Here is a 20,977-nt window from a genome sequence, read left to right as displayed (position 1 = left end):
AGAGGCCTCAGGAGACTTTACAGTGGGAGGAATTTTGTTCTTAAGTTCCAAGGCAAGTTATTTGAGGAAGAAGACCTAAAAATGACGAAAATCAGAGAAACTGTGCCAAGGAAGCAATACCATGTGCCTTGGGCACATGGGACGCGCCTTGGGCATGGCAAAAGCAAGCCATGCGCCCCGAGCATTTGAAATGTGAGGGGCTCAGGTGTAATTTTATGCTTTTTTGTGTGTAAAGCCCGCGTTTTTAGCTCAAATCCAGTTAGAAACTCTCACTATAAATACCAGTCTTCCTCATTCAGAATTGTGGCAATTCAAGAGAAAGGCAATTTTGGAGCTTCAGGAGGAAGAATCATTTGTTATAACGAAATTAGTTGGGTCTTTGGGAAGTAAAGTTTTAAGATGGGTGGAAATCCTCTTCTTTTCAGATGAATTTATTAACTCATCTGAGTGACTTCTGAGAGTTGGCTTGATGATGCAACAAGTTTAGAAGTGGGTACAACAGTTGAGGGAATGAGAGAAAATGTGGGTTCAATTTGTATGGTGTCTTGGGTAGTTTGAGGAGAGAGTTGGGGTGAATAAGGTCGAGAAGCAAAAATATTACCATCTGAGTGTCTTTCTAATTCATCTAAAAATGATGAATCAACATGTGGATGGGGATGGAAACATTTGCTTTTATTGTGTTGGTTTGAGGAAGAGAGGGTGTGGGGATAATAGAAGGAATAATAATATCATCAATAATAATATCAAAGATCATATCTGGCAGTGTCTGAGAGACTGCTACATTGTCTTCTGAGGTCCCTTCTCTGGAGCAGTTTCCTTAGCTACTCCAGCTTCTTCTTCTTCAGAACCCTTGTTTTCCAAAAACTCATCTTCTTTCTCAACAACCTCAAGCAAACCTTTTGCAATCTTTTCATTAAACACACTTGCAAAAACCTCCCCACCTAAGCAGCAACCCTTTCATCTTGAACCGGAGCTTCCACCTTTGGCTTCTTTTTGATCTTGTACCTGGTTGCTAGAGGTTTGTTATAATCAGACTTAGTGTCAAAGTCTGATGAAGTAGTTTGCAGCTTCTTGATTTGCCTCGGCTTTTATAGAGATTTCCTCTTTACTCCAAAAGTTGCAAAAGCCTTTTCTTTTTCCTGAGTGGCAGCCAAAGTATATCCACTCCTAGTTTTGGTTTCCTTTATTACCACTCCTTTAGTGATTTCTTGTAGCTCCTTATGAACTTCATCCTTCTTCTTCTTCTTCTTCTTCTTCTTCTTCTTCTTCTTCTTCTTCTTCTTCTTCTTCTTCTTCTTCTTCTTCTTCTTCTTCTTCTTCTTCAAATTCCTTGGTATTTGGTTCCTTTTGAACCTTGGAAGTAGTCTTAGTTTTTCTTTTCTTTTCTTTTCTTCCCATCCACATCTTCTGATGCAAAATGAAGATCTTTAGAGTTGGCATCAACTCCAAATTGTGCATTAGCTTTAGTAACTAAGTCATCCATCACCTATGCAATGTGTTGTTTGGTGATGCAAGGGAAATCTTCCATAAGTGTTCTTTTGGTACTTCTGATAACAAACCCTTCATTCTTGACAACATCTTTGGGCATTGTGATCTTCAAATTACCCAAAAGCTTTGCTGAGAGAACTTACCTATACTTTATCCCCAAATTACAAGTTTGACCAAGATCCTCTAGAGTTTGAACTAGCTTGATTTAGTGAAAGAGTTCAGACAAAAGTCTTGGATATGACACATTTCTTCCTTGATTAATTATGGTGTCGTCAATAGTTGTGCACATGTGATGCTTGATATAAGCAACCAAATTGATCTTTTCCTCAAGGTTAAGGTAAAGAATAATGACCCTGTTTATCCAGTTTAGTTAGTATGTGCTTCCTATGAAGGAAACAATGAATAAGGAATCTGAAGAGTATGCTAAAGTCATTATGCATACTCTTAGCTTTGTCTAGCTTTTCTGTGTTCCAAAACAGTTTCTCTTTGATAAGTTCTCCAAACTTAATAGGGATTATTTTTGTGATTGAATTCAAACAATCACGTGTTCTCCACTCCTATTAGTTTGGCAATGGTGGATTGATTGATTGTGAAATTAATCCCCATGACAGATGAACGAATCTATGTCTCTGTGAACTCTTGCAAACCCGTTTAGGTCTTGGCTTCCCTTTCTTGCTTAGGTCGTCTTTAATCAACACATTCATCTCTACTAGAGCAGAAGCTTCGTCAATCACCTATGCTCTTATCTATAAGTCCTTGACCAGATTCGTGTAGCATGACCCATCTGAAACATCAAAGAAATTCATCCATCCTTGCTTCTCAAAATAGGGTTCCAAGTTGAACATGTTTCTTTTAAGTGATACGAAGTCCACAACCTGCTCCTTTATCAACTTCAAATCTTTTTCCAGAACTCGCATAGTTTGTGCCCTAGGAACCATATAGTCTTGAGTTTGTAGATCCACTTGACCCTTTTGAGAACATGATACAGACAAGGAGGCAATTTTCCTGGAGTTTTAGGTTACTAAGAGGATATTTGAAAAGCGGAGGTTTTTCAGAGAAATCTTAAATATGGATAATGTAGGAAGTGATAGTGAGAAGTGAATGAATTTGTTTAAGTGTTTTTGTTAAAACTGTTTAACTTCATATTTTGAAACCACAAATACACATTAATGACAATAGGGACGCGAGACAATGGTATTCAAAGCATAATCATCATTGTCTAGTAGTTATTATCCAACAGTTATAACCCACGTCAGTAACTTACTCAAAAACTTGACCTATGAGTGGGGCAGATGTCAATAAAGCACTTAAAAACCTGTCCCATTATATGTGTCATTAGAGTCCAGTTCATCTAGATTCTAAGTCACTTCAGAGGTTGTGGTTACTCAAAGACTACTACTCCTCAGACTCTAAGTTACTCTTCATAGGCAAGCATCATTCTGATTCTTTTTGATAAATTCAAATCTTTCAATAGTTAAGGGTTTTGTAAAGATATCAACCCATTGATGACCAATATCAATAAATTGTATATCTAAAACTCCTTTTAGAACATAATCTCTTATAAAATAATGTTTTTTCTCAATGTGCTTGGCTCTTAAATGAAGAATATGATTCAGTTTATATTGGGTCATAGACACTAGAGCATCTGATGGGATAATTGAAGTTGGGTGTAACAATTATTAGTTATCATCGTTTTATCATAAAAAATAGTATTTATTATCAGTGAACATTCAAAAACATAGTTTTATCATGGACGAAGAGTCATTATTATAAGAAAATTTTAATTAAAAAATAAATAAATTTGGGTTCTATTTACAAGAAAACGTCACAACTTTTAAGGTATAGTTATTGCTTAAACGACTTTTTTACCCTTTATTTATGAGGGTATATTAGTAAATATATCAAAAAATTACATTAATTAATGATTGTATTGATTTTGATGTTGTTTTTTTGTTTTATTTATTACAATAAGAGGACCAGAGGGAGTAATACCATTGTTAACTATTACATCAAATTTATCTCCATTTGCAAAAACATATTTTAAAAAAAACTATATAATTAACAATCAGTTTCATTATTTAAAAAAAACAATTAATTTCATCACGTGGATGTTTATATCTATTACATTGGTTTTATTTTTAGTTTTTTGATGAACATATTCCAACAATTTACCTTGATTCAAACATAATTTTTTTCTTCAAAGAATTAAAACTTTCACTATTTACAAAAACAATTAATTTCATCATGTGGATGTTTATATCTTTTACATTGGTTTTATTTATATTTTTTATTTATTTTTCAGAAGCTATTCTTTTGATAAAAAAATGTCGAATTGACCCATCAACCCACCCACATAAACCATTAATGTTTGGACGAGACTCATCTTTGATAAACCATGTAAGAAACAAATCAATACAATAAAACCCATTTATATGTACCAATCCAGTCCGACCATGCAACAAACAAATCGATACAATCAAACCTATTTATATGCACTGGTCCACCGACCATGTAACAAACAAATCGACACAATCAAACCTACTTATATGTACTGGTCCACCAAATTAAGACAAGCTCGGCCAGACCGACCCATCAACCAACCCACATAAACCATTAATGTTTGGATGAAACTCATCTTTAACAAACCATATAAGAAACAAATCAATACAATTAAACTCATTTATATGTACCAATCCACCGACCATATAACAAACAAATCAATACAATCAAACCTATTTACATCTACTAATCCACCAAATTAAGACAAGCTCGGTCGGACCGACCTATTTGACTGCTACATTAAAAAGTAAAGAAGGAAACCCTAATAAGAGAATTAATGAATTAAGAAAAGGAAGAGAGGGAGAAGGGCATTTAAAAGGAGAGGAAACATAGGATTAGAATCAGTTTGAGGCAGTCAGTGAAATCCATCAAAACCCTCTCTTTCTCTCTATCTCTTAGGTTTTCTTTTCTTCTTTTTCGCTGTCACTTTCTTCCTCTTTCTCAACAATGACTAGCAACAAAGAAGGTTTCAATATCGCAGATCTCAGTTCTGGTAACACCCTTCTTCTCAATCAGCACTTGTTTTTTCCCGAATTTTTCTGTTTTTTTTTTTGTTTAATTGAGTTTTGATTTTTCTTTGTAGCTCTCAATGAAGAGGATCGTGCTGACCTAGTTAACGCTCTCAAGGTTCGTGTTTTTTCTTCAATTTTTTAGACCCTTTTGTTTGTTTTGTTGTTATTTGTTGTAAAGTTTCGTGCTTTTTTAGTCTAACCCTAATTTTGATAAAACCCCTAATTTTGATTAAACCCTAATTTTGAATAAACCCTGATTTTGATAAAACCCCTAATTTTGATAAACACCTAATTTTGATTGATTAAACCCTAATTTTGTTTTGGTTTTGAGTTTTGATGATTTTTTGGATTATTGTTTATTAAGGGTTTTTGTTTTTGATTGAATTTGTGTGCAGAGTAAGATTCAGAGTCTTGCTGGACAGCACTCTGATGTTCTAGAGAGTCTATCCCCTGTTGTCAGGAAGCGTGTTGAGGTTCTCAGAGAGATTCAGGTATATTCCCTAAATTTTTATGGTTTTGATTGATGCTAGTTTTTGTTGGTCTTTTGGGTTTTTGAATGTGTGTTGTTTTATGCTTAATTGTATAATTTATCTGTCCGTGTATATTGTTTATCGGATATTTCTGCTTAAGTGAGAAGTTAAAGGGTTGTTAGTTCAACAAACCCATGATTTGTTTTGATACACTTACAATATCCACCTTTGTTTTGTTAATTGATTGTCCGTAATACTCACTTTATTACTCTCTAAAAGTAAATTGATCACTTTAGAGGATTGATCCCTATGTTACATGGATTGGAGACTTAGTGAAATCATGATAAGATAATTTGGTGTTATCTTAGTAGTCAGTGTCTTTTATGGTATTTGTAAAAGGCTGATATCATGACCTGAACTGCGATCCTCTATTCAGTCACATGGGGTCGCCTCCAATTGTAACCCTGAGGCTCTCCTGCAAGTTATACATGATTAACATTCAATAGGGTGAACTGATTACTGAACTTCGTATTTTTTTTGTTCATTACTTTTATTTTAGCGCTTGGGAATCTATTTGGACTGAAGCAAGCTATTCCATTTTTTCATTTTATTAATATCCTATTTTATGATTTTTGAAAACTTGACCCTGACTTTATATCTCGTAGGTAAAATTTTATTCTTACGTTGAATTTTTTGTTTTTTCATCTGTGAATAGACATTTTCACCCTTATATAATGTTTAATGAGTCTTTCAATTGCTTTAATAGTTTATACCTAATCTTCTCATATATTTATCTGTTTTTGATTTTTTTATGAGCTACCCAGCAAAGATAAGGTTTCCGCGTGATATTGTCTTCTGATATTGTTTTATGACTGTTCAGGGTGAACATGATGAATTGGAGGCTAAGTTTTTGGAGGAGAGAGCAGCTCTTGAAGCCAAATACCAAAAATTGTATCAACCATTGTACACAAAGGTATCTTGAGGATTCTGTTATTGATTGTATAGAGAAAATTGCATATCAGGCATGATGCTTTAATGAGTGCATCACTTGCTCTGCTGTCCAATTTAATCATACTTGATCTTGCTATTATTCAAGTTTATAATTATTGAATCTTATTTGTATGGAACATTTGATGTAATATCTTTTATCTTTAATTACTGAACTTGTCTATAAAATGGATGCAGCGATATGACATTGTGAATGGTGTCACTGAAGTGGAAGGGGCAGCAATGGAAACTACAGCTGATGCAGAAGAGGACAATGGTAGGGAACTGACGCCTTACACTTTTATTGTTTCAATTAGTCATCTTCAGTAATTTCTTTTGACTTCTGCAGAGAAAGGAGTTCCTTCATTTTGGCTCAATGCTATGAAAAACAATGATGTGTTATCTGAAGAGGTAAGTTGAAAAAACCGTTAAGTTGTTAACTTCTTACTCTTAAACGCTAGAGTTTTTTGGCCATAAATGTACTTTTGTAATGATGTTTTCCCTGCTTCTCTACGAACTAGGTTACGGAGCGCGATGAAGCTGCTCTCAAGTTTCTCAAAGATATCAAGTGGAGCAGGATCGATGACCCGAAAGGGTTCAAGCTTGAGTTCTTCTTTGATACCAATCCATATTTTTCAAACTCGGTCTTGACGAAGACATATCATATGGTTGATGAGGATGAACCTATATTGGAGAAAGCAATTGGGTAAGCTGGTCGTTTTTATCTGATGCTGTTGGCTATTAGTTTTGGTCAAAAGTGGCTTGTTTAATCATGAATTAAGTTTTGCTTGCTTCATTTTGCTTTTACAGTACTGAAATTCAATGGCTTCCTGGAAAATGCTTGACACAAAAGGTTTTGAAGAAAAAGCCCAAGAAGGGTGCAAAGAATGCTAAACCAATTACCAAAACTGAAACTTGTGAAAGCTTCTTCAACTTTTTCAATCCACCAGAAGTCCCTGAAGATGATGAAGACATTGATGAAGATATGGTATGGAAGGCTATATAGTTAAATACAAATATTGAACTTTCTACTTTTGCTTGAACTCTTTAATTTATTTTTTAACAGGCTGAGGAACTTCAGAATCAGATGGAACAGGACTACGACATTGGGTAAGCTTAACTGCCTATTTGTCTGTTATAGCATAATAACTGTGATGGTTTTTTGCATTTGTAATTTTGGAATATACCCTTAAATGAATTTTCATGCTTCTTCAGGTCAACAATAAGAGATAAGATCATCCCCCATGCTGTATCATGGTTTACTGGAGAGGCTGCTCAGGGAGAGGAGTTTGGAGACCTGGATGACGAAGATGAGGATGAAGACGATGATGCTGAGGATGATGATGAAGACGAGGACGAGGATGAGGACGAAGACGACGATGAAGATGAGGAGGAGACCAAGACTAAAAAGAAGGTATGAACTTGTTTGATTTGAAGTAGTGAATTATTGGTTTGTTTTTTATTTTTTTAATTTGAAGCTTGAATGCGAATTAACTCGCTTGTTTTTCCACCTGCCCCATGTTAATTTCCTTTGGAACGTTGCTGCAGTCATCTGCTAAGGTAAACTTTGCGACCTTAATGCAATCATGTTATAGACACTTCCTTCACTTTGGATTTGTTTGCTTGATGCTATATTGCTAAGGAGTGTTACCAACACTCTCCACTTTTGGCTTCATGAATTTATTTGGTACCCATATCAAAATCAGTGGGACCAACACATTTCAACTAATAATAGGAGTTTTGAAAAGAGTGTTGGTAGTAACCATAGCAGCACAATAGCACAGCAGAATTCAAACAATGTAAAGTGATACGCTATTACATGGTGCTGTCAAATAGTGGCACTATAACACTAGTGTAGCAGAGCTCGAACAAACTGCTTTTTTTTCTCTTTCTTTTTTTCTTTCCGTGATTGACAGCACCTCCATGGCTTTGGACGTTCAATTTCTGATTTTCATTTTGTATTGTATGTTTTCAGAAGAGCGGAATAGCTCAGCTTGGTGAGGGTCAGCAGGGTGAAAGACCACCAGAGTGCAAGCAGCAATAGTTTGTTTCTTCGGAGTATTATGCTGCTGAAAGTTGTTTTGGGGTCCTAGTGCCTGATGAAAAAGGATTGCAATTTCATGTGGTTTTTCATGGCCCTTGATTCATTTTCCTACCCTTAGTTTTATAGTCTGAATTTATCGAGTCTTTTTCTCTTTTTTGTCTCCCTACTTTTGGAGATGGTTGTTATATAGTCAGTGGTGTTGTGATTTATTGGTACTTCAATTCATAGGTCTGCTTCCCAGATACTTAAAGTTTGTGCTTCATTATTACCAATATTTCTGGTAAACTCAGATTGGCAAATCAATGCTACAAGTTTTTGTGTGGGAAGAAAATTTGTTATAATTTTTTCGTAATGGGCATGTTTTGATTCTGATTATATTTTTGGTATTCAGTTTTTATTACGAAAATGAAATTTTTGTACTCAAATGTTTTTTGAAGATGGAAATTGTTTGACAATATATTACTGGTGTGTTCGTAAAAAAAAGAAATGTTAGCAGTTGTTTAAGCAACTATAATTTTTGCATAAAATTATGTTTGACCTATATTTTAAGATCAAATTTTTTTATAATGGATTCCTTAAACAATGTTTTTAGGACACTTGTTAAAAACATTACAGAAGTGACACAGTTGCATTTGCAGACCGCAAAAATACATATCTATTTTTTAAACGAACTCATTAGGCTTCTAATACTGGTTTGAATCGCTGGTGTCTTATAGCTAATGTGCTGTTCTTGATAGAAACAAGTTAGTTTTCTCAGTCCATCACTCTGCCTCCTTTGTATCTTGTTGTCTGCAAGCTTGGTCGAATCACTTCTACCATGGCCAGAACTTTGGGACCTTGTCTTTGAGACTTGCAATTCAGGTCTCACGTCTATTATTGTGGAGTCTATTGTCATTGTTGGCACGGTTCTTTCTTGAAATGCTGCCAATCTTCATATAATGCATCTCGTTTCTGAAGCCTTGTCCCTTCAAGTGCGCATACAAACAAATGGCTCATCATTTTTTACAAGAGACTTTTCAAATGAAAATTTATTCGGACCTTTTTGACAAATATCCCCGTGAGCTTAGCTCAGTTGGTAGGGATATTGCATATTATATGCAGGGGGCCGGAGTTCGAACTCCAGACACCCCACTTCTCCATATTTAATTGTGTGAGCTCTAGCCACTAGGCTAATTGACCAAAAAAAAAACTTTTATTTGATCTACATATACTACAACTAAATAATCATTTATATCCTGATTTTGGTGAACCACGTTTAATTGTGTGAACTATTCATTATATCATGATAAATTTAACTAGGAAATATAATATAATAAATTTTAAAATTATCTTGTCATATCTTATTTCTTCATTCCAATCAAAAGAACAAAATTCTTATTTTTTCATCAAACATTGAATTATCTTATCATATCTTGACCACCAAACTGATCATATACAAGACAAATTTCACTTAGATGACTTTGTCTCTATCTATCTTCTAATCAATTAGTACAAATAACTTATTTTAATAATTTATTTATCAATTAAATATACCAAAGTCATTAATATCACAAAAACTCAAAGTCACTCAAATATTTTCGTAGGACCCATACTAAGTTCCTAACACAAAATGGTCATTTCCTATTTTCTGTCTTGAGAACAAGAATGAAAAATAAAAATGGAGGGAAATTATTAAACAAACCCTAGTAACCAGTAAACTCAAATTCGTGGTCCATGTCTCCATGCAACTTATTCAACCAAATCAAATAGCAAAATAAAGAAACCATTTTTGTGCTTCTATTCCATGGCGAGGCTTCTTCGAACTACTTTTTTCCTCAATCGCTCTTTTATCCACCATCACCTTCCAACGGTAGTACATTGCAGTTTTTTAATTTTTAATTTTTTAATTTGGTTACTTATTGTATGAACAATGAGCGATTCATTGACCCTTTTGTTTGCAGCGCTTTTGTTCCAAAAATGGAGTTTTGGGCACATCTCAAGTTTTGACCTTTTCAACTAATAAAGGTTTTTTAAACTTTTTTTTCCCCCTTTTAGTGTTTTGCTTCACTTGTATGAACCCTAAAAGTTTAGAAACTCAATAATTGTATTGAAAATAAGTCTCGAATTGAAGACGTGACCGGTGTCCTCTGTTGCACCAACATGTCTGATCGAAGGCGTGTCGGGTGTATGTCACACAGCTGTGGCTGACACTGACACGACAGTGACACATGTGATTACATCCAATTCCGTCATTTTCTAAAATTACTATCGGTGCCGACATGTCCATGTGTGGGTCGGTGCTTCATTATCAGTGTCGATGTGTCAATGTCGTGTTTGATGTCCTTGTCTGTGCTGTGCTTGATAGCTGGTGTCTGACACGTGTCGATTGTCGGTGTTTGATACCAACACATGTAGTTACGTTCAATCATTTCCATTTTCATAAATTGTTGCTAGTGTATGTGGTGTGTGAGGTGTCTGCTTCTTGGTTTGTGATTCATAGGTTGACTTAATGGTCTAATGACTCTAATGTAACATTGTGACATGAGTCAGTGATTCTTATTCATTTTGTTGCGTTTAATCTAAATTTGGTAGATATTTGTTGTTTTAGTATTATGTGAACCAAACTGGAATTGAAAAATTTGGATTTTTTGATTTTGCTAGTTCTGTTTTGTGTATTATAGTCATGGTAGCACAAATATTGAATTATGTGTTTGTTTTCTTTCCCTTTGTTGTGTTGATTTTAAGTTAATAACATGTTTTTGTTTTCGTATGTGATATATGGGAAGGTAAGAAGCGCTCTAAATCAGATGGAAGTGACTCGGGTGAAGAGAACATGTCTAAGAAAGATTTGGCCTTACAACAAGCCATGGATCAGATCACATCTACATTTGGAAAGGGATCGATTATGTGGCTTGGTCGTACTGTCTCACCTAAAAATGTACCTGTGGTGTCAACTGGTTCTTTTGCTCTTGATATAGCGCTAGGAATCTTTGGTCTTCCTAAGGTATATTCACATCTTTTACTTTTGTGGTACCTGAACCAGCATTGGACCTTTTTGTTTTTATATATAAGTTGCTCTCACTGATGAATGAAGTTTTTATTTTTGGCTCAGTTTGTTAAGATTCATCCCACACTTCTAATTTATCTAATCCATAAAAAAAAATGGTTATTACTGTTTTGGATGGCCATCACTTGTTAATCTTCTTGACTGAGTGTCTGGGTTTTGAATTTTGATAGTTTACTCTGCAAATATTTAGTCTGGTTATGAGATGATACTTGAATTTTTGCTTTCAAGTATAATTTGATATATGTACTGCAAAGGAGTGAAGTGAAGATCAATCGTTTGTTTCATTATGCAACAGATATGCATTAATTATTGAATGTAACTGTGATGTCTGTAGGGACGCGTTGTGGAAATATTTGGTCCAGAGGCTTCTGGGAAAACAACTCTTGCTTTGCATGTTATTGCAGAGGCACAGAAGCAAGGAGGTATTCAATATATGCTATTTTTGAAGTGATAATTGTAATGCTTATGATTCTGGTTGTATTAGATTTGGCATTAGCATTTTAATTTTTAACTCTTGCCTTGTCTTGTCTATGGTGTATATGACCAGAGTAGTAATGTAGTAATCATTGCTACGCAGCCAGTCACATTTGTTCTGCTAATGATTTTTGTTCGATGAGTTTAATAATGATGACAAATAGGCCTGTATATTTTTTAGTGTGGTTAAATTGTTAAGAATATCTATTAATCAGTAAGTTTGTACATGCAGGCTATTGTGCCTTTATTGATGCTGAACATGCACTTGATAAGTCACTTGCAGAATCTATTGGCGTAAATACCGAGAACTTGCTTCTCTCACAGCCAGATTGTGGTGAACAGGCACTTAGCCTTGTGGATACCTTAATTCGAAGTGGTTCGATTGATGTAATTGTTGTCGACAGCGTAAGTGTGAGATATCTTTGAATTAAAAATAATCCTTTTGTGTTTTTTTCTTTCTTTCTTTCTTTCTTTCTTGTGTGTGTGTGTGTGATGAAATAATTCTGTAGCAACTATTGTGCCTTAAATGATGTGTTTAATAACTTCTCAGGGTCCTGAAATATGTGATGTTGATTCAGTTCTGGACGCAACACATTTTTATCTCCCTCTTTTTCCTTGATGGGGTCTTGATTATGTATTCGTATCTTGTTTCTTTGAATTGAGTAAATGTATTTAACCGTTTGCCCTGTCTCCACTTATAGGTGGCTGCTCTTGTTCCTAAAGGCGAGCTTGATGGTGAGATGGGTGATGCTCACATGGCAATGCAAGCTAGGTTGATGAGCCAGGCTCTTCGGAAATTGTGCCACTCCTTGTCACTTTCACAGTGTATATTGATTTTTATAAACCAGGTATCAGCCAGAGTTTCCGATTGCACTGTCATAGTATTTTCCCATGGTTGAATTATGCATATCAAGTTTTTTTTCCTGTAGCAATTAGGATGCATAGCAAACATAACTTAACGCTAGCTTGTTTGTGTTGATACTAAAATTCAGTTCCCTCGTTGTTTCCTATTTAATTTTATTGCCTAGCTACATTTTGATCCTGTTTCTTTTTTATCTGTCTGACTCTGCATGTGTGCAAAGTTTAGTGAATGTGTAAAATTTGAAGACTAGAAATCAAAAGCTTAAGCTACCCGGCCTGAAGACATTTAGTGCTTCTTCTAGTAGCAGAATGATAATATGGATATTAAGGAACATGAAATTTCATTTCTGGTAGTTACCTAAATAAGATGAAATTTATTGATGCATTTTATAGCTTTCCTGATCATCTAAATTGATTTTATGTGATACTACTACTCTATTCTTGTCATTTGGTGTTGCGGTTTTCGTTTACTGGTTTATGAATTTTGTAGTGTTGTGGAGATTGACCTTACCCTGCTAGGCCTACATGATTGTACTTGGTAGAGATAGCTGTTTGATCCTAGGGATGTTTTTGACATGTATTTTTTTATTACTTTTATTTAGATATTGTGTGAGAATATACATATCTTCTATTTTTCGCACGATTAATTAATTTTAGAGTGCTAGCAACACACTCTCTAACACACATCCATCCCATCACACTTTCTACCTGTCCAAATTCACATGGGTCCAGCCAAATTATGTGGGTCCCATAGAAATTTGGTGGGACCCAAATGAATTTTAACTAATAGACGAGAGTGTGTTGGAATGTGTGTTAGAGAGTGTGTTCTTAGCATTATTGTTAATTCTATTCCACATTATCTGAGGGGAAAACTTATCTTTTAATTGTGGGATCTATTTTGTCTATGCTTCTCCAGGTAAGGTCGAAGATTTCTACTTTCGGCGGATTCGGTGGGCCTACTGAAGTTACTTGTGGTGGTAATGCTTTGAAATTCTATTCTTCTGTGAGGCTAAATATCAAAAGAGTAGGATTTGTCAAGAAGGGTGAGGAGGTACAGTTCATCTTTCATTGCAAATATAATGGTTTAAAGAGTTATGAATTGCTTACAGTAGCATTGCTTGCTATGGTGCTGTTGCATTGCATCCTCGTCTGCGTCTTTTCTGGCCAGCCCCTTCCTTTTCTGGCCGACCATCAACCAACTCAACATATTCCTTCACACTTTACTTTGTTCACATTGTCCTAATTTTTGTCTAATGTGTGTTCTGTTTTGTTATACTAATCCCATCATCTTCTCTTCTTTCTTTAATAACTTCACTCCTATGCTCTTATTGCTCGGCAATGATGCCTTAGATTGATGGTGATTGTGTGGTTCAACTTTTGATTATTAATTATGATTGTCTTTAAATTTGGGTAGATTTTTCTTTTTAACCATTTATGCATAATATAAATTATTTCTCCTGTATCTATTTTACTTTGAATGGCAAATGTTTTAGTTTGTTAGTTATTAAAGTTTGTTTTTGTTGTGGGTGGGGTTGAACCCACAATCTCCGTTATCTCTCCACTCCACTCCTTAACTCCCCCATCCCAACCACCTTATAGCTCCCATTTATCTTGTATCTATGATTTTTGGTATAGCAGCCATTCTGGTGTGATGTGTCCACTCTTATGCTATAACATTTTTGTGGTTGGTTGCTCTGTGCTACTATTTGGGATTCACACATAAGCTTTGTTGAAGTCACAGGGTTTTCAATAGGGGGTTAAGAAAGAATAAAGGGTTTCAATTATGATTCTGGTTTGATATGGTTGATTTGATGTTGTTGTTGATTTGATGTAAAAAGACCAAACACTCACTCTTGTCTATACCAATACAAGGCACCAAAATCCCTAATTTTTTTGGGGTACATAATCCCTCTATTATTTCTATGCATGTACTCCCTCCGGACTTCGTTATAAGCAAAAAAGTGTCTATTTGTTGAACTTAAATCAAATATAAACAAATGCCAACTAATCTATCCTCATTTTATGTTATTATTCCAAAAATACCCTTAAGTTTTGAATGTTGTGAGTAAATGACCATTATATTTAGAGAAGGTTAGTAAATGTATTTCTTTTTTACATGAAATAGATTTCCTTCCTTTTTTGGGTTAGCAGCAGTGCAAGAGGTTTGTTTCCCATTAACGCCCAATTTTAATGCCAGAACTAATGCGCATTCATCGACATTAAAGGACGTATATATGCAACATTATCTCAAGCAATCCCTTGAAAATTGGCAAGTTTGGATCAATTTAAGGACTAGAGTGCAAGGAGGTAGGGAGGGATGGTGTGTCAGGTGGCATTTCTTTTCCTTAGTTGATAGGAGCATAATTGCCAATAAATCAAGAGATGCTGCTGAGAATAATGACTTGCCGGTTTGGAAGGAATCCATAGGCTCTTGGTTCATCTTGATGTGCCAGATTATTGTGGGTTATTCTAGTAGAGCTTCTATTCCCTTTTCTAGTATAGCCGAATTCAATATCCAGCAAGGTCTCAAAATTGCATTTAACCGCGCCCTTCCCTGATACTTTGGGATTTCAGCGTGCAACTACTGCTGGTATTGGACACTCCTAGTCACAGTTTTAATGCAAAGAATTATGCGCATATCATGAGGTATCATTTCATTAAACTGTTGCCATTATTTGGAATGGTGCATTAATTCGTATGAGAAAATTCTGGAACAGACCCAGGCTACATCATTATAAAGAGCCAGCACCTGAATGATGTATCTCACAATCTAAAACCCTCTCTTCACCGGTGCAATATACACTTGTTGCATTATATCACAAATTGCTTGCTTACCATCATGGCATTACCCGCAACTCTTGTTCACAACGCTTGCCACACAAACACTAACCAAACAAACACCAACTCTGATCTCCTAGATTTCCGCTTGATTGGTAGGCTTCTCATTAACAAGCCTATTCGCTTCAATTTTTTCATAGACAGAATGGCTTCTCTCTGGTAACCTGAGCACAAGGTGGACATCTCCATGATGTACACCAATCGTTTCATGTTTGGATTTTTCCATCAAGGAGACATGGAGCGGATTTATCACAGTGGGTCATGGCTGTTTGATAATTTTCCTTTTGTATTGCGGAAGGTTTACCTTTGGCGTGAATTCAGCCACTATGCCGTTGGATACGACTGAAATGTGGGTTCAGGCGCACAACTTACCTTTCGGTTTCATGACAGAATAGATGTGGATTTGGCTTGGAAACCATGCCGGTAGTCTTGTGAAATATGACTTCCACAACAACTTTGGAACCTGGAGAAAGTATATGAGGCTCCGAGTGGCTATGAAAGTGCAAGAAACATTGAAGCGTAGTTGGGAGTTTGAGAGGGTAGACGCTGTCACGCTCATGCTGTCACTGTTGCATTTCGATATGAAGCATTCAGATATGAAAAACTCGGTTACGTCTGCTATGTGTGTGGCATCCTGGGGCACACAGTTGGGTATTGTCCAAAGAGATATGAAGCATGCTTTTTTGAAGGATTTAAGCAGCGGGGCCCCCACCTTCACGAACGTTCCGTTATTGTACCTCCCACTATCATGCAGCTATTGATTCTCATTTGTCCCACTATTCACACCTCTGAATTCAGTCCTTGAGTGGGGGGACCACTGCTATTCTCCTTCAGCAAAGCCTGCTTCATATCTCTTTGGACAATACCCATCTGTATGCCCCAGGATGCCACACAGATAGCAGAAGTTACCGAGTTTTTCATATCGGAATGCTACAGTGACAACATCAGCGTCTACCCTCTCAAACTCCCAACTACGCTTCAACGGTTCCTGCACTTTCATAGCCACCCGGAGCCTGATATACTTTCTCCAGGTTCCAAAATTGTTTTGGAAGTCATTTCACAAGACTACCAAAATGGTTTCCCTGCAAAATCCCCACCGACTCGGTCATGAAACCGAAAGGTAAGTTGTGCACCTAAACCCACATTTCAGTCATATCCAACGGCATAGTGGCTGCATCCTTGCCAAAGGTAACTTTCCGCAATACCAAAGGATAATTATCGAACATCCATGCCCACTATGATAAATCCGATCCATGCCTCCATGATGGAAAAATTGAAACATGAAACGATTGTTGTCCATCATGGAGATGTCTGCCTTGTGCTCAGGTTGCCAGAGATAAGTCATTCTGTCTTTGAAAGTATTCAAGCGAATAGGCTTGTATATGAAAAGCTTCCCAATCAAACTGCAATCTAGGAGATCAGGGTTGGTGTTTGTTTGGTTAGTGTTTGTGTGGCCAGCATTGTGAACAGGAGGTGTGGGTGCTGCCATGATGGTAAGCAAGTAATTTGTCATTTAATGCAAGAAGAGTGTATCGCACCAATGAATAGATAGTTTTCGGCTATACTGGAAAAGGAAATAGAAGCTCCACTAGAATAATCTGGCACATCAAGCCGAACCAAGAGCCTATAAGTTCCTTCCGAACTGGCAATTCATAATTCTCAGCAGAATCTCTTGATTTATTGGCAATTATGTTCCTATCTCAATGAATGCGTATTAATTCTGACATTAAAATTGGGTTTTAATGGGAAACAAACGTCTTACACTGCTGCTCTCAGAACGAATTCACATCTGATTTAGTGAACTCTGATGTGAAGTTCATTCGGAGACAAGCCAATGGTGTTGCTCATAGTTTAGCTAGAGTTGCCCCATGTTATGCTAGTTTCCAGCTTTTTCTTCACATACCATCAGTATCTCTACTCTTATTATCAATGAACTCCGCTAAGCTTATTGCCGCATAAAAATGAAGAATAAAAAAATTAAACGCACTTAACTCTCATCCCTTAAAACATATGATAGTGGTGGTTTTGGTTATGAATGAATCCAGAGGGAGTAGTAATAAAGAAACATGGATTTTTTTTTTAAAACTCGGTATCCGGACCACGAATCGACTAATCTGGGTGATCAATCCCACCGTAGAAATATGGAAATTAATCAGTCTAATCTTGAGAGATAGGTAGTCAAAAATATTCCATGATAGGAAACTAATCCTATGAGATATTTTAGATACATCGAGATATTATAAAGCCTTCGTCAGATATTATACAGGAGTGTGTCTTAGACAAATTTTTTTATTACGTGTCTAAGTGTCTTCGACAAATGAGTAGCTGTCAAGCTTCTGAGATTAGTTGTCATTTTGGATAAATGGATGTGTCAAATTTTTGCATATTTTTGCATCTAGAACTATAACCTCAAATAAATTTTATTTAATATTTAGTTTTCATGATTTAGTAATAGTATGGTTAAGTGCTTTTCAAAACAAGTCATTTGAAGTTGCGTGCTTATTATTCAAATGTTTTAATTATTCATAGTCAATGTAATCCCACACCGAGTTACTCTAGAAAGTAGCTTTAGTGTCTCTGCTAAATGTGGTATGCTTTTTGTTACAAGCCCCGTTTAGTGCTATACTAATTTATATTGCAATGTGGACATAAAGAGACATCAGAATTCAGAATTATTAATTTCAGACGAACCTTGTTAGTTTTGAGGAAGACCTTTGGTAAAACTGTAGAATGCAAAATGCATTGTATTGGGTTTGGTTTATTTAAACTTATCTACTGACGTTAACACTTGCGATACTCTTTGGGGGATATGTAAACAACTTGTGACATGCCAATAACTGTTTTCAGCTTTTTTCAATAAGCTTTCTAGGATAGATTGTGAACACAATTCATAACTTAAAACAATTTGACTTTGTTTTATCTTTTGTAGTAAAAATAGTTCATACTTAAGCACTCATATGATTAACGCTTATGCTATAAGTGCATAACTAAGCTATTTATCCAAATTAGGTCCTAAGTACTTTAACTGTCTATGTAGTCCCGGCCTTTTGATTGATGGATCTCTTTAAGGGGGAGCCTTGGCGCAACGGTAAACTTGTTGTCATGTGATTAAAATGTCACGGGTTCAAGTCCTCGAAAAAGCCTCTTGTCTAAAAACAGGGTAAGGCTGCGTACAACACACCAAATTGTGGGACCCCTACCCGGGCTCTGTGCATGTGGGAGCTTTGTGCACCGGGCTGCCTTTTATTTGTTCATTGGATGCAAATTGATATAATGCTAACCCTCAAACTGGTCATCTTCCCGAGCTATATATCTTGGATAGGTTTCTTTTCACATTTGCTTGATCTTGTGTTTGTTATGTCTGCCTGTGCAAAATTTTGCATCTTTGGATCTTAAGATTGCTATGAATGCATTAAGGTCTAATTAATGCCATTTTACTCTGCAGACTGTAGGAAGTCAGGTTCTTGTCAAGGTTGTGAAGAACAAGCATGCCCCTCCATTTAAAACTGCACAGTTTGAGCTTGAGTTTGGCAAGGGCATATGCAGAGAAGCAGAGATTATAGAGCTGAGCATAAAACACAAATTCATAAAAAAGAGTGGTTCGTTTTACGAATATAATGGCAAGAATTGCCATGGCAAGGATGCACTAAAAAGTCACCTGATCAACAGCGATGGCTTACAAGAATTAACAACAAAGCTTAGGGAAAAGCTTCTCAATGCTGAGACGGAAACCGTTTCAGAATTGCAGGAGATGGTTGGAGATGCTACGGATGAAATATTATCACCTGATTCTACTGATGAAGAAACTGCTGTTGTTGCAGAGGCTTGAATTTACTCATAATCTTGAACAAGTTTTCTTCACACTATAAGACTAATCCTTAGTCGAAGTAACTATTATGAGTTGTGTTATATTTAGATCGAGGAATTGATCACAAGTTCACAACTGATGCGCTCAAAATGGAGGTGGCTTTAAAATGCAGCTTGTTTTGATTTTGGACTGACATTATTCCTTACAGCCACTTGGCACATTGCCTTTGTAAATTAGATTTTTTTTTGTTGTTGGCAATTTTATGATGGCCATGAGTCATGTGGAATGTCAAATTTTTGTGGATGAGGAATCAAGTTTTGTGACTATCTAGTTAGGAATCAAGTGTCAATGCTAGTCAAGATTTGTCAGTATTATAGTATTGGTGCATATGTATCTCATTCTGGAAGATGTGGTGCTCTTGCGTCTTACTCCTTGTTTGGGAGTATGATAATTTTAACGTGGGTAATGATATTTCTCTGGTTTTTAGTTAAAAATGTGCATTGGTGGGTTGAAGAAAGTATTACTCTTAATTTTGATTCTCAACCAATTTGAAACTTTGGTGTATTGCTTTGAAATTGAAGCTAAGGTTAATTTATAAACTACGTCCCTCATTCACTGAGTCATCTTTAAATCAAGACAAAATCGTAAAGAGTTAGACGCCTTTTAACTAAGACAATATCATAAAGACTTGTACAAGATCTAAAATGGACAATATCTCAAAAAGAGGTGTAGTAAACTTGAGTTTGGAACGTGAGAACATCCGTGAACCATGTAAGGAGGCTTAAGCCACCTACAAGGTCTAGCCTAGACTGGATCTTGAAGATTAATTGTGTTACGTTGGATGGATCGTTTTTTAAAAAGTGATGTAAAAAATTTGAAATTTGTAGACAACCCTCTTAGTTTTGAATTTTTGATATAGGAAACAAATTTTGGAACTATTAGACCATGATCAAACTATAAAGGATTTTAATTTTTTTTTTTCCGCTTATAGTAAAATAGACGAAATAATAGTTTTTTTTTTTCAACCGTTCGATTACTTATTGTTTTTAGAAGAGCTATGTAGAAGAACTTATATATACATAGAAAAAGAGCTTACAATTGTAATTAGGGAAGTTACTTTTGAGTTTCAACACTCACTTTAATATAAAAAAAAAAAAATTACTTTAACACTTTATGTGAAACCCATTTTCAAAGTATGCAACTTAATCTGATTTCATCTAATAAGAATAATAAAACCCATTTTCAAAGTATGCAACTTAATCTGATTTCATCTAATAAGAATAATAAGAAAGCGAGTGTTAAAATGAATATTAGAAAACAAGTGTTCTTAATTTACCTCTTAAATGATATTTATTCAAAATGGTCCTGCATGGGTGAAATTGCTTATATAATTTTATATGATGAACTTACTAGAGAAGACTTTTTTATGCAATGTATGATTTACATATTCAAATACCAATATATATAACCATTTTTTTTTGTCAAAAGTGATTAAAGGTATCTTATAAACGAATGGTTAGTCCCCTTTAGTGTGAGTTGTTGGTGTTGGTTAAATTAAAACACTTTGAATGGTTCGTCCCACAACGACTATGAATATGTTTTTTTGTTGGATATATAAGAAATGTGATCCATATTTTTAATGTCTTGTTGTATAGAGCGGAGATGTGATGTTTCTCTCTTTTGTAGTCATAGAGCATTGACTCGTCATTGTTTCGGATGCTCTCAAAGGCTCTCTTCATTGCAATCAAACAATCTTGATTATAAGTTTAGTAAATCGCCTAGTAGAAAATGACAATCTCTATTGAGACGATAACTTACTACTTTATTACTTGAAATAGTTTGGTTCACTTGCAAAATTTATCATCAAATTTTCCACATTCATATTGGGGA

General features: G+C 35.5%; 2 protein-coding genes across 4 annotated transcripts; both read left to right on the top strand.

Annotated features, from left to right (window-relative positions):
- Positions 1-4,390: 4,390 nt before the first annotated feature.
- On the top strand, positions 4,391-8,391 carry LOC146945883 (nucleosome assembly protein 1;3-like). Of its 2 annotated transcripts, XM_085744167.1 has the most exons (12): positions 4,391-4,540; positions 4,631-4,674; positions 4,955-5,050; positions 5,910-6,002; positions 6,215-6,293; positions 6,366-6,427; positions 6,538-6,722; positions 6,827-7,004; positions 7,083-7,126; positions 7,232-7,430; positions 7,565-7,576; positions 7,992-8,391. In XM_085744167.1, the coding sequence occupies exons 1-12, from the start codon at positions 4,495-4,497 to the stop codon at positions 8,058-8,060; spliced, it is 1,107 nt and encodes a 368-aa protein (XP_085600293.1). In that variant the 5' UTR covers positions 4,391-4,494; the 3' UTR covers positions 8,061-8,391. The 2 variants fall into 2 exon arrangements, with proteins under 2 accessions (XP_085600293.1, XP_085600294.1); XM_085744168.1 differs by lacking the exon at positions 7,565-7,576.
- A 1,257-nt stretch (positions 8,392-9,648) lies between these two features.
- On the top strand, positions 9,649-19,581 carry LOC146945882 (DNA repair protein recA homolog 3, mitochondrial-like). 2 transcript variants are annotated; one of them, XM_085744166.1, is made up of 8 exons: positions 9,649-9,909; positions 10,001-10,064; positions 10,826-11,043; positions 11,441-11,528; positions 11,813-11,985; positions 12,282-12,428; positions 13,358-13,492; positions 18,725-19,581. In XM_085744166.1, the coding sequence occupies exons 1-8, from the start codon at positions 9,844-9,846 to the stop codon at positions 19,106-19,108; spliced, it is 1,275 nt and encodes a 424-aa protein (XP_085600292.1). In that variant the 5' UTR covers positions 9,649-9,843; the 3' UTR covers positions 19,109-19,581. The 2 variants fall into 2 exon arrangements, with proteins under 2 accessions (XP_085600292.1, XP_085600291.1); XM_085744165.1 differs by having other exon boundaries at positions 9,695-9,909; positions 11,813-11,991.
- Positions 19,582-20,977: the final 1,396 nt, after the last annotated feature.

The sequence above is a fragment of the Medicago sativa genome, chromosome 2 (assembly GCF_051527215.1).
Source record: "Medicago sativa cultivar Bolivia chromosome 2, Bolivia_mono, whole genome shotgun sequence".
In the NCBI taxonomy this organism is placed as follows: Eukaryota; Viridiplantae; Streptophyta; class Magnoliopsida; order Fabales; family Fabaceae; genus Medicago; species Medicago sativa.
Note: the sequence above shows the minus strand (reverse complement) of the source record. Positions and strands in the feature narration are given on the sequence as shown.